General features: G+C 41.2%; 1 protein-coding gene, 1 long non-coding RNA gene and 1 other non-coding gene across 3 annotated transcripts; 1 reads left to right on the forward strand and 2 right to left on the reverse strand.

Moving 5' to 3' along the window:
* The first annotated feature begins 3,134 nt into the window (after positions 1-3,134).
* On the forward strand, positions 3,135-8,736 carry LOC137483584 (uncharacterized). Its single transcript, XR_011004546.1, has 2 exons — positions 3,135-6,361; positions 8,382-8,736. It is a non-coding gene; the product is annotated as an uncharacterized lncRNA (long non-coding RNA).
* Positions 3,958-8,388, reverse strand: LOC137483583 (atherin-like). The gene is made up of 2 exons (XM_068206792.1): positions 7,254-8,388; positions 3,958-7,159 (listed from the first exon to the last, which is right to left on the reverse strand). The coding sequence occupies exon 1, from the start codon at positions 8,065-8,067 to the stop codon at positions 7,294-7,296; it is 774 nt and encodes a 257-aa protein (XP_068062893.1). The 5' UTR covers positions 8,068-8,388; the 3' UTR covers positions 3,958-7,159; positions 7,254-7,293.
* A 4,043-nt stretch (positions 8,737-12,779) lies between the features above and the next one.
* On the reverse strand, positions 12,780-12,851 carry TRNAT-CGU (transfer RNA threonine (anticodon CGU)). The gene has a single exon. It is a non-coding gene; the product is annotated as a tRNA-Thr (tRNA).
* Between the last annotated feature and the right edge of the window lie 33 nt (positions 12,852-12,884).

Here is a 12,884-nt window from a genome sequence, read left to right on the forward strand (position 1 = left end):
GATGATGTATTGCTCTGCAAGACCAAGACAACAACAAACCATGTTTACACGTGTATGTTCTGCCTTCTCCTTCCAGAACTGGAAGAGCGCAGGCTCCAGGGGAACCTGCCACCCAGCAGGAATAAACTGTGCCTGGGAGATCCCTGGCCATCTCTCCCTTCTTGGGAGGAGCCACAGGGCATGACTGCATTCCCAATGGACTGTGCCTTCCTCAGAAGCCTCAGCAAGAGGTACAGCCACACAAAGACCTTTTGAGTTGAGTAAGCATAGAATACCTGACAACCCACAATGTCTTCTTCAGGTATAATCATAATTTTATTTTATCATGTATAAAAACATGATTTTAATATTTTGGTGCATTTAAATAAATGTACTGGACAGATCTATGCATTTGATAAATGGCCTGATGTGTGTTTCAAAAAGCAGTAAATAGTCTAAGTGAGGTTCATTTACAGCAGTCATTTGAGTTAGCTTGCAAAACATATCATATTTTCAGATATATAAATGCTAAATTCTTATGTTAAATAGATGTTCGTTGTACCAAAAAAATTAAGCTCTCACTCTTAAGCCAAAACAGCCCCTCTTCATAATCCCATGCAGTTATCAGCATGTCCCTTGGATTTATGACTTATGACATTTATTTACCAACAGGTGGTTGCATATCTTGCCATTTATATTTTAAGCAACAGTAAACACAACTAAAAATAAGACAAACAAAATAAAACTCAGTGGTGTTTTTGAAGTGTTTTTAGAGAAAAGCTGTATTTATTAGCTAAGTCTTCAGGTAGTTCTCACCAGGCCCAGCAATACAGAAGAATACTGCAAGAGCAATAAGGATTTTTAGGGGCATTATGATAGTGTAATGGAAACACATCTGCCCCCAAAAGTCCCTCATTTTCCCTGCGGTTAAAAGCCATGCAGGAAGTGGTGAATGCTGTGGAACATCAAGAATGAAACTATAAAGAAAAGATTTTTAAGTTAGAACAACTTTCCAACAATACCTCAGGATTTCATCATTTTCTGTTAGTCCATTGGATAGTAAAACTGTAGTTTTTCAAGGATCCTCTAATTCATTAGCTCTGGATGTAGAAAATGGTTCTGTCCACACAGTAAAATGAATTTTGAGGCAGCTGTCTTGGAAATACTATTATTGGTAAGCAAAATACATTTTGCATGAAGCCCAGACAATACTGGACAAAAAAATACCCCAAAACAAAACCCCAGGATAGTCATCATTAACTGTTAACCTGCATTTCTCGTTTTTAAGGATACTTCAGTGACAGAGGGAACATTAGTTTATAGAAGAGAATTATACATAATAGAGTTATAGAACATCTTTCATTTTAAAGAATTTTAAGATATTTTCCAATGAACTGTCCGGGCAGTTTTCCATACATACAGAAGGACTAGTCAGAGTGAAAATACAAAGTGTAATCCCAATTTAGTAGGCTGAATTGTCCATATTTATAAATATCATTAGTAAAACGGGTAGCACATTTGAACTTTAAGTTATGCCCATTCATTCAATGAAAAGTTACTGTTTTAAAACAATCCACACTGAATAGCACTTAACAGGCATATTCTTCACAGATTCTTGTAGCACAAAGCATAAAATATAATAATATTGTTAAAAAAAGCAATGCTCAATTCTTCATGTTATTTAATACTATGTTTTGTGTAATACCTTTGCCCTTTTTTTGTGTTAAAATATGAAAAATTAACCAAATTCTTTTCTCAGGTTCCAGAAATTTTAACATGATCTCACTTGCAATTTTTATGGATGTAAATCCAGTGAATTCAGTGGAGATACTTCTGACTTACAGCAGCATCCAGGCATCTACTGACAGAGGTGTGTGTGCTTTGTGTGATTTGAAATAGACCATTGATTACAAAAAAAAAAAAAAGCTTTAATACAAACAGCAGCAGCATCAAAGCAGAAAGCAAGATTTTGCTGACCATAAACCAGAAATTTTTAACAGCATCAATGTGTAACAACTAGAATTACCCTTTCAATACAATTACTGCATTGACTTATTTTTCCTGATGCATGTGGGCCAGTCCTGAAACAGCCTGAAATTATTTTTCTCTCCTTGTCCTACAACCTTGCCTTGCTAATACCTGCCTTGTTGTAGATGACAAAATACATTATATATTTCTGGGGGGGAGGGTGGGGTGTGTGCTGTTTTAATTCTTTTCCTGACCTACAAATGAAAATCTTTACTTAAAAAATTAGTGTCTAGATACTATTTTATATTGGTTCATATAGAAAGGCCATGATTGCCATAAAAGATTTGGACTGTCTGAAGCTGAGATACTTCAAATAGCAAAAATGCATCAATGCTACTTAAACCGCTGAACTGTAGTCTCCCCCATTAACAGCTAAATTAAAATTAACAGTATTAACTGAAAAGATCCAAATAGTTTTGTTTAAAAGCTTTTCATACATATCAGCAATGTAAGCATCCAGCATACTAGGAAATCAGGTAGGACTCAAATTTTTAAGACTTCTTTTGAGCTGAGCTAGGAGCAGGTATTTTCCAAACAGGGAAAAAAACACTACAAAACTCTGGAGCCTGTCTGTAGAGAATTACGATTCCAGTATTTTAAAAGATGTTGGTAATTAAAGAACTTATATCCAACAGGGAGTCAGAGATCAGGGGTGACTTTCTGGAACCAACTGCTAACGTGTAGTCCTGTCAGCTACACCTCACAAAGCCAGTTCCCTCAGTAATGCACTGGACTTTATTTCTGTTGATATTATCTGAATACAGAATCAATGCCCTTGCCCCCAAACCTTGTAAACAGCAACTATTTGGGCATTTTGACAACAGGCAAAACCCCCTGAGTCTTTGTTTCTTTTTTCCATGTTTATACCTTTACCAAATTCCCTACACGTTTGCACTGTTTGACTGAGAATAGCATATGGCATTGCAGGAAGGGATTAGTGTAGTTATTAACTGATGTGCACTGTGAATTGGCAAATGATGCTTTAAATTCATTGATTTCACCAGAAGCTCAAGCCACGTGGTCTGAACCACTTTTCTGCCATGTCTTCCACTACAGGTGCAGCTTCCAGGTGATAGCAGTGTTTTTCCCCTAATCATTTAAACCCATTTACAAAACCACTTCTTTGTTTTGTTTTTGCTTCATAGGCTTCTAAATACTACTTCCAAGGCAGGTAAAATTATCTTTTCAGTGATGTCTTTAGAAAATGTGCCTGGACATGCTGGTTTGTGTTTGCATAGACCTTTCTTGTGGCATGAGGTCCAGGTTCTCCACGGGGAAGCAGTGCTGGCGTGTAACACTGCAACAGGGAGCAAAGAACAAGGCACAGTTTAAAAAGCAGACCTTGGGGGTCTGTGTTCTCGCCCTGGAAAAACTCTGGATAATTTCCTAGGAAAGGACAACTGATTCTGGAGTCTTCAGTAAGGCAAAATTTTAATTGTTCCAGGTCATGAGTTTCCAAACTTGGGGTTGTTACCTTTCTGTCCCTTTTCTGTGGCTGGATCAGAGGGGAGTCACAAAACTTTTCTGTTGCAACACGGGACCAGGAGGTGTCAAAGGTTGAGGCCTTGCTTCAGAAAATACAGGCCCCAGACCAACCTCCAAACCATGCCACAGGAGTCTGGTGGAGATCCTGATCTTTTCACTGCTTTCAATAAAATTCCAAAAGTAAACAGATTCGGCCATTTGGTAATCCTCTGCTGATTCAGTGTGTTTGTGAGCTGGTTTTTTAAAGGTTTGTTTAAAAATGCAGAAAAGTAATTAAAAAATGTATTTTAAAATTTATTCTAAATAGAAAGATAGCTAGTAGGAATTTCAATTTTGTAAATTATAAATGCAATAAATAATTGGGGTTGATATTTCTAATTTTTTTTTAATAATTAATGACATTTTTGTCTGAAGAAAAATTAATTTTTATTACAAACATACCACCTACTTTTTATCTTCTGTAAATTTCTTTTTTTCATATCAGATAGCAAGATAGACTGATCCCAGGTATTTAATTATTAATACTGTGGATACACAGTGCATTTCAGGAGTCTCAGCTCTGAGGCCAGCACCCCAAGATGTATACCAACCTGCTGGGAAAAAAAGTATGAGGGAAAGAGAGCAAATATTTATAACACAGATGTTTAGGAAATCTATCAATGTTTTGTCTAATCATCATTAATTTAAGTTACACATACAAAATGCACATACATATAAAGTTTAAAATATATTCATGATATCTATAGCAGCAGAAAATTGTCTGTTCTACTGCACACCAGAGACAAACAGGAGCTCTTTCTGTAAGCTTATTGATGGGAAAAAATGTGAATAAAAATATTGTATGAGGAAGGCCTACAGAAGTGTAACTGTGTTCTTTAACACTGCTCATTAATCATTTAAATAGTGTATTAATTCTATAGCTAGGTTATTGGTGCTAGAAGGAATGCAAGTGAATTTTATATATCCTCTGTAGAGAGCCAGATAGAATCTATTTTAAAAAATAATCTAAAAATAGCTGATTTACAAAGTGTGATCTTTACATCTTACTGGAAGTAGCTGTACAAAATTACATTTTAATTTAAGAGCTTTTAAGTAACAGTTGGTATGAAGCAACTGTGGTATTTCAGCAGAACAGAGCTGATCTTTGCTGATGTTTGGATGTGTTTCTCTTTTCCCTTAAAGCAAGATCCTCACATTGATCCACTTTCTCGTCTCTGATTCTCTGCTCTTACATTCTCAGAATACTGGCGAAGAGACCACAGGAATTAAACCAATCCAAATCTGACAACTAGGAAGATTGGACAAGTCTGGAATGTATTCACAAACTAAGTACTAATATACTCTAGTCTAAGTCAAACATAAAATTCTACAGTTAAATTTTTAACTTAATTTGCTTATGAAAATTTAACCTTTCATAAATGCTGCTTCTGAACAGTATTATTTTCATGGAAAATAGTAGCTAAAAAGCATATTAGCAACACAGTTCTGACCTAAGCTCCTCCAAATCAGATTTCAGTCTTAAACAAATGAGGAATTTGTTGCCCTAAGGTTTGGATACATCCTATTTCACTTTTGTTGCAATTATATTGCTATAAAATTTAAAATGTGAGAATCCTATAGAAAAATCTTGATAACTCATCCTGATATTCATTTGCAATAATGTACAGATCCTGCATATAGTCATCAGATAAATCACATGCCAACAATTTTGCTTTATCAGTGTGACACTGTCTCACTTCAGCTGAATTTCCAGGCCTTTTTGAAATACTCAAATTGATTCAGGCTGTATAGGTCAACTCTTAAAATGAACCTGACTGCAGTGACAATGTGCTCACAATGTGACTGTCTGGATGTTTATGTGTAGCTTAAGCAGGTGATTAGCTGGCATTAAATGTCAAAACTATGACAGACACGTTTACTCCAGCATGTATGTTGTGTGCTGTATATGTGAAACATTGTATAAGTTACAATATGTATCAAGTGTTCATTCAGTGGTAGATATCTGTGCAGTATATTTGCAACCATGAGAAAGTTCAGTACCTCTACCAGTGTTTTCAACACTTTCAAGAATCCCACGAGGAAAGTACAGCTATGTAACTTTTAAGTAAAAATAATACTTCAATTCTTTAGGATATTGATACCAAAATGTAAATAGTAACATGAACTTAAACAGCTCTCTCTAGCAAGCTCAGGTTTACACTGCCTTACAATAATATATTCCACAACTTATACCAGTACAAAAATTAGCAGTCTTTAAATTGACTCATAGGTAAAGACCATACACATGTAGACACACATAGACACACAGAAAGGAACGTTCAAGAGATACATTACAACTGAATACTTTGTGACCAAAAAACAAACAGAAAAAAAAAAAACCAGAGGTGGGGATTGACAATACAAATGCTACCAGTGTTTAAAAGATTTTTTCAAGGTTTAAACTGTCTCTCTTTTCTAGGGACCATCTTTTCTCCCAATTCACCTGTATTGCATGACCACCCTTTGAAAGGTGACTTTTTCTTCAGCTTTTGCTGGCTTTTTAAGAGAAAACCCCCAACAACAGTTAGAAAACTTTTATGTTTATGTTTCGGACTTATTTTATTTTCTATCCACTTTTTTTTATTGCTGAAGACAACATTAAAGCTAGAACATGATTATTTATTTAAAGTGTATAATAGCCCTTTACTAAGCGCAGCTGTAGTTTACTACTAAGTTTACTGTCCAATGTAAGAGCCATAATGTGCTGTTTTCTTTTGCAGAACAAAGTGACCACCAAAAGCGGGACTTTGTGGGCCAGTTGGATAAAACATAAGCTCATCTCGCCCCCAAAACCCCGGCTCTGGAACCACAGCCTTCCAAGATTCAATTTGTAAGTAAAATATCTTTGTAAGATATGCCCAATCAACTGAGTCATTGCTTATAGAGTGGTAATTTTCAGACTAATCAAAAGAGAACGTTATAGCCCAGTTGCAATACATCCTCCTTCACTTTCTCAACAGCAGGAATTCCTAACAGATACTAATTGATTTTATTAATATTTTATGAACTATTTATCAAGCAGGTAAGAAGCGCCTTTTCTAAGTGTCTATAAAATGACACAGAATAACAATTATTAGACCCAGCACTCAAAATATCTATTAAGATTTCTTCTCAAAGTATGTAACAAGTTATTATTTGTTTCACTGTATTTCAGACTAAAGTTGACACATTATAGAGAAATAGCTGTCATTTTTCTAAATTTGTTATTAGTACAATAAACTAGAAAATATTTTCACTTTACTTGAAAACAGGTCTCTTCCTACTAACAATGATAGTCTCAAGTATTCTGCTCTAAATCATCATCTTACTACCCTCAATGTTATGTTTCATAAGATCTTCTTTCAAAGATGAGACAAAAAGTAGAAATTCACAGACAAAAGGAACATATATTCTAAATCTTCACTTTATAATTCCAACACAGCTTCTATATAAAATCCATGTTTAAAAGCATTATAGCTTACACTTGGATGGCTGAAGTAGGTTAATGTTGTCAGTTACTTTAAAAGAAACTAATTATTGTCCTTGAAAAGCCACTATTACATTCATTCTGCTTTTGATAATCAAAATGCCTTCGGGGAGCCGAAGAATGCTGTCCTAGCTGAACTGCTTTATAATCACCAAATACATCCTGAAAGGAAAACGAAGAGAAGTTGATGGAAATTCTGGCTAAATAGAAATGTTTAAATAATTCCTCTTTCTACAGACTATACGTTTTAACTGACTTATTTACGGCTGTGATGATTTAGGAGGTTTTTCTGGCTTTCACACGACCTGATCAGACGGTGCGTATCGACACCCCTCCGCACGCGCATTGGCAGTAATTTGTGCCTGGCGAAAGTCGCCGCAGAAGCCACGCGGAGGCAGCGGGACGGGACCGGTGGCCGGACACCGTGGGGAGCGGACACCGTGGGGAGCGGACACCGTGGGGAGCGGACACCTGTAGCTCCCGAGGGTGCCGGCACGGCGGCCAACCGCCCCTTCCCCGCGGGGCGCGCACCGTCCGCGGCCTGCGGCAGGTGGGCGCGGGGCCGCGCCGGGAGCTGCGCGGGGCCGCGCGCCCGGCGATGCGCGGCCCCGCGCCGCCGCCGCTCCCGGGGCGCCTTTCCGCGACCGCGCTGCCTCGGCCGCGCCCGCCCGCCGCGGAGCCGCCCCATCCCCGCGCAGGGCGCGGCCCCGGCTGCCCGCGGAAGGGGGCGCGGGGCGGCGGCCGCACCTGCGGCCTCGGCGGGGACGTCGCGGGGCCGCGCCGCTCCCCGCGGGCTGGCGGGCGGCGCGGAGCGGGGACGCGGAGGGAGAGCGCAACTCACCACTTGTCAGTGCCCGCGGCGGTGCCCCAGCGAGCCGGGAACGGGAATGGATCAGCGCCCGCAGCGAGTGGGGATCCCGCGCACAGGGAGCCGCTTGCCGGGCAGGTCCCCGTTCTTGAAAGGAGACAGCCCTCCGCTCCTCGCTCCGAGCCGGCTCCTTCCGTTGGCAAAATCCTGACTCATTACATAAAAAGATCACCCTGCCAGGCGCCCTGAAACATTTCTTCATCACGGTCACGCCACAAGCTAAACAAGAGGCCACATCAAGGGGAGGGGGAGAGGGGGGAAGCGGAGAGAAAAAAAAAATCCAGAGGGTTTCTTTTCTTTCATTAAGATCCTCTTCCTTGAAAAAAAGGTGGGGGGAAAAAAGAAGTGCAGAGAGGAGAAAAAAAAAAAAAAAACAAAAAAACCCAAAACAACAAAGAGCAGCCGCCAGGGAAAAAAAAAAAAAAAACCCAAAAAAACTAGAGAAGATTCACTCATTGTTGCCACAAAGACACCTCTCCCCTTCCCACTCCTTCTCCATGCTCATTCCTCCAACAGTGCTACAAAGACGTGCAGTCTGCGCCGGGAGTTGTGAGCCCGAGCCGTGAGCTCCTCAACTCCGCGGGGGCCGTGCCAGGAGACCCGGGGCGCACAGTCCTCTGCGGGGAGGTGTGGTGAGTCCAAGACCGTCCGAAAATTATTTTTTTTCCTAGAAACTACCACCAAATATAGTAACAGGGAAGGGGTATTCCTAGAAATTCGGGAGACGTCAGAAAGGGAAGATTTGTGAAATTCAGCTTCACTTCCTGCAGAGGGCTCCTAGCACAGGGATAAAAAAAAAAGGCAATAAAGTGCTTTTCATGCTTCTCTGATCAGATAATGGTTAAAAAAAAAAGAACGGTAAAACACTTAACTCACATTTCTCCGATACAATCTAGTAGTTTTATATGGGAAGAATGCTAATCAGCAGCATCCTTTCTTCATTTTCTAATAATGCTTATTAGATGTCTATCTCCTGTATTTATTTTTTCCATATTCTTGTATCAGACCTATGCACGCAGCAAATAAAAGGAATGTGCATATGAGTGAAAAATGGGCCAAATGATAACCCTCCCACATATCACAGAAACACCGAGTGTTTCTGTGTTATTTTAAACAGGCTTTGCCGTTTGCATCTTTCATGCTATGCTGATGTGAATAATTCATGTTCCCACTGTAGATGTGTGCAATATTGTTACTCACATGAATCGGAATTTGTAGGTTGGCTTTTACTTAAGGGCTTTAACACTGAGTATTGCTGAGAACTGTCAGTCCCCATGGACTTAATGGTATCTTAGGCTCTTAATTAATTCAGTTCAGCAATTCACAGGATCAGGCCCTGACCAACTAACGGAGACCCGCACGCTGGCAGGAGCCACATTATTCCTCATGTGTCTCCTAAATCTCTGTTTGCTTTGTGCTAGTGTCTAACACCCAATCAATCCTGACTCATATCTTCTTTCAAAACACTATTTGATATGTTTCATAGGAAGCAGAATTGAATGTTTGCAGAGACAAATGAAGATGTTATTATAATCTTAATTATATAAAGATGTCAGTGCATTTGTAATAAAGCATTATTTATTCAGGAATAGCAAAGGTTGCTATAAAAACCACAAAGCCAGCTTTTGGGGGAAGATAATAGATTTCAATGTGTGCAACTCTTGCAGGTTAATTGGATTTCCTTAATGAAATTCCCCTCAGCCACATTAAATCCTTGGGTTTGTTCTTTGAATTTCATTATGACTTGCAGAGTCTTCTCTGCCCCCAAATCAAATGCAATAAAAACACTGGAGCTGGCTTCACTTCAGTGTTTTATGAACACTCACATTTAATCAAAACTTGGTTATAGACACCTTGTCTGTCTGCAGCTTTGAAGGGGAATTAGCTGAGTTCACCTGAAATCCTGAGTGTGCTTTTACTCCTAAGAGTGTTTTAACTGTTATTGCAGTGCTCAGTAAACAATCGCCTCAAAACACAGACCCAGGTTTCACCAACATGTGCCCACAGTGTTTCGTTAGCAATAATGCCTGGTTAGAAGTAGATTTACTTTGAGTAATCTCCTGGAATTCAAAACAGCTCTAGTTAATTGCAAAAAGGCCTTTTTAATCTGGCTGGCTTACTTACGGCACACTGCTCCACTCTGCCTGTCACTCTCATTTCCTGAGTGAAAAAGTGAATGGCAGCTTCAAGCTCAGGATCTTTTAATCATTAAAAGAAATGGATGTGCTGTCCTCTGTTGGTCATACTGGTTGTCACAAGTAAAATTAAATTTAAAAGTCAGCAAGAGGCTGTTATAGTGACAAAGAAAAAAAGAATATGAAACTAAATTAAATTTGTTTCACCTTACTGCACAGTGTAAGGGATTTTTTTAAAAATTATGCAGCGATAGAAACTGGAGTATGGAGAGGACTCATTTCACATGACTGTAGTACAAATTCTGCCCTGGCATTCCCCAGCCCCCGGCTGTTGGTTCACCTCTGTGCCTGGCGTGTGGGTGCCACAGTGAGCTGCAGGTGCCCTTGGGAGCCAGGGCTGCATGGGGGTGCAGCAGTGGCAAGCGCGTGGCCAGAGAGGAGGTTTGGGGTTGAAATTTCACATCCCCCAGTCTGGTGTGGGGACAGGGCCGTGTGTGCCAGTCAGTGCTCAGTGTGGTGACCCGTGTGCTGTGGTGCCATGGCAGCTGGGCAGCCCCTCTGGGCACGGTGGCGATGGCAGCCCAGCCTTTGGTGGCGTGTGGGATGCACGTTCCAGCTCGGCCTCTGCCGGGTCCCTGTGAGCCCTGCTGTGCGGAAATGCCCTCTCTGAGCACTGCTGCTAAGCCTCGCTGGCTGCTCAGTTCAACAGTAATATGTAGCATCTGGAGAGGATGGGAGGGATTGTAGCAAGGATGATTACAGGTGTAGAAAACCTGGCCTAAAAGGAGAGATTTTAAAATTTGGGCATTGTGTTGTCTAAAAAGAAGAAGCTTGAAGACAAATAGAGCAACACTGAAAAAAAGTTTATCATCAAGTAAATGAATTAATTGTGGCAGCAGACCTGTGTGATATGTTAATTATTTCTACTTAACTGCTGCTGGAGTTATATTTCTGGGCTGCACAAATTTCTCCTAGGCTGTGAGTGCACTGATAGTTTTCTAATTACAAAATTAATTTCAAGTAGATAACCACAAGACATGTCTTAAAATGTTACTTAGCAACATTGTTATCGTGCTAATAGTTTTGCAATATTACTCAACAAAATATAAGTTCTGTCTGCAAACTGTGGAAAAACAGGCTCTGTGTTATCTGATTTCTGTGTCATCTAACACAGGCCTCAAACCATCGTTAAGAGGGTCAGACACAACCACAACTCTTATGCATACCTGGTTTTGTCCTAGAAATATATTATTTCCAAAAACAAGCACAAATATATGAAAGCTTTACTCATCAGTGGCAAGGTGGCTCATCTCCACCCTCCCTGAGAAGCTTATCCCTGAGATTGTAGTAAACAGAAAACAGTATTTATCAGATATGTGTTTTGTCCTTGAGTTTGATTTTTGAATTTAGTTTTTACAACTCTCCTATGAAAGTAGTTTCAGGGACATGGATGTACCTCACTGTTCTTTGTATCCATAAGTAAAAATATCTAAGAATATTTACAAAATCCAGTGTAAATAGTTAAGGGCATTTATTTCTGTTCATACAACAAATGTGCAGTTTATATTCCTGACAACAGTGCTGCAGAATATGAGGGGGAGATCTGTCAGGCATAGAACAAAATTTATTGTGTGGACACGGTGGTCAGAAAAATTTCCAATGGTAAGTAATTATCAAACATGAATCAATAAAGATTTCCTTCAATTAGAAATTATTTTCCTATTTACAGTGTTAGGATGCGTTTAAGTGCTGTCAACCCATCAAGCGCGTGGGTAGGTTTGGTGCCTGGTCCCGTCAGTGTCACGGAGTTGGACCTCCTGGCCACTTGTGGTCCTGCTGGATCATCTGTGTCCAAAGCACCCAGTGTTTGTTTCTCTTGGAGAAGGGGAGCACTGCTGGGCTCCTGTGAGCATAACCACTGCACCCTTTCCTTACCCGTTTTCAGTGTCACAGGGAGGTTTTTTTCTATTAGAAAATAGAAAATGTAAAGTACACACTAATCAGATGGCAAATAATCCTTCTAAGTGGTTAATGATACAAATGAAGAAACCTCATGGTTTACTAAACAGAAGACAGAACCAAATGAATAAATATTTAATTGCATGGTGGCAGGGTGGGGGTGAACCAATGAGAGGGACCTGGGGGATTTCAGGATAGCTGCAGCCTCTGGGGAAGGCTCTCTTCAACAAGAGTTTGAAGGAGCTGGAGGATCTCTTCAAACAAGACCCTGCAGAGGCTCCACTTGTTCCTCCCAGGAATGACTGCATGATAAGGTAGGCACCAGCACTTGCCTCAGGAGCGCTATGTAGAAAAGGCATTTGACATGACTTCCACTCGGCCTCAGCATTCACCTTGGCCTTTCACATTTCAAACTGTTTTTTGTTTCTTCAGGCTGAGCTGAGGGTCTCTTGAAAACAGGATTAGGCTCCAAGAAAAAACGAAGATAAAACCGTTCTGTTCGTGCAGATGTGAGGAAGGCGGTCACGCAGCCGCTGAGGCACGGACAGGAACGACCGAGGCGGAGGCAGGGATGGCACGGCATTCCCCAGAACCCCTGGGTAGCGCCGCAGGAGCCGCTGCCGCCGCTGGGAGAGCCGTGGCCGGGTACCTGCGCTCGGGGGGAGTGGCTCTACTGCTGCCGGGCGCGCTCGGGCGGCCGGAGCTCTGCAGAGCCGCCATGCTCGGTGCCGGGCGGGGCGGGTCGGACGCTCCGTGGAGGGCCGGGGCTCCGCCTTCCCCCAAAAAGGAGGGGACAGCTCCCGCCCGCGCGGACCCGCCAAGGCACGGACGGGGTTCGAACCCGTGATCTTCGGTTTACGAGACCGACGCCTTACCACTTGGCCACCGCGCCTGCGTTAAGGATCCCGCCTGACGCCCTTCTATG

The sequence above is a fragment of the Anomalospiza imberbis genome, chromosome 16 (genome assembly GCF_031753505.1).
Source record: "Anomalospiza imberbis isolate Cuckoo-Finch-1a 21T00152 chromosome 16, ASM3175350v1, whole genome shotgun sequence".
NCBI lineage: Eukaryota > Metazoa > Chordata > Aves > Passeriformes > Viduidae > Anomalospiza > Anomalospiza imberbis.

Coding starts and splice junctions, on each gene's coding strand:
- LOC137483583 (XM_068206792.1), bottom strand. CDS start 8,067: ATGAAGAAATGTTTCAGGGCGCCTGGCAGGGTGATCTTTTTATGTAAT.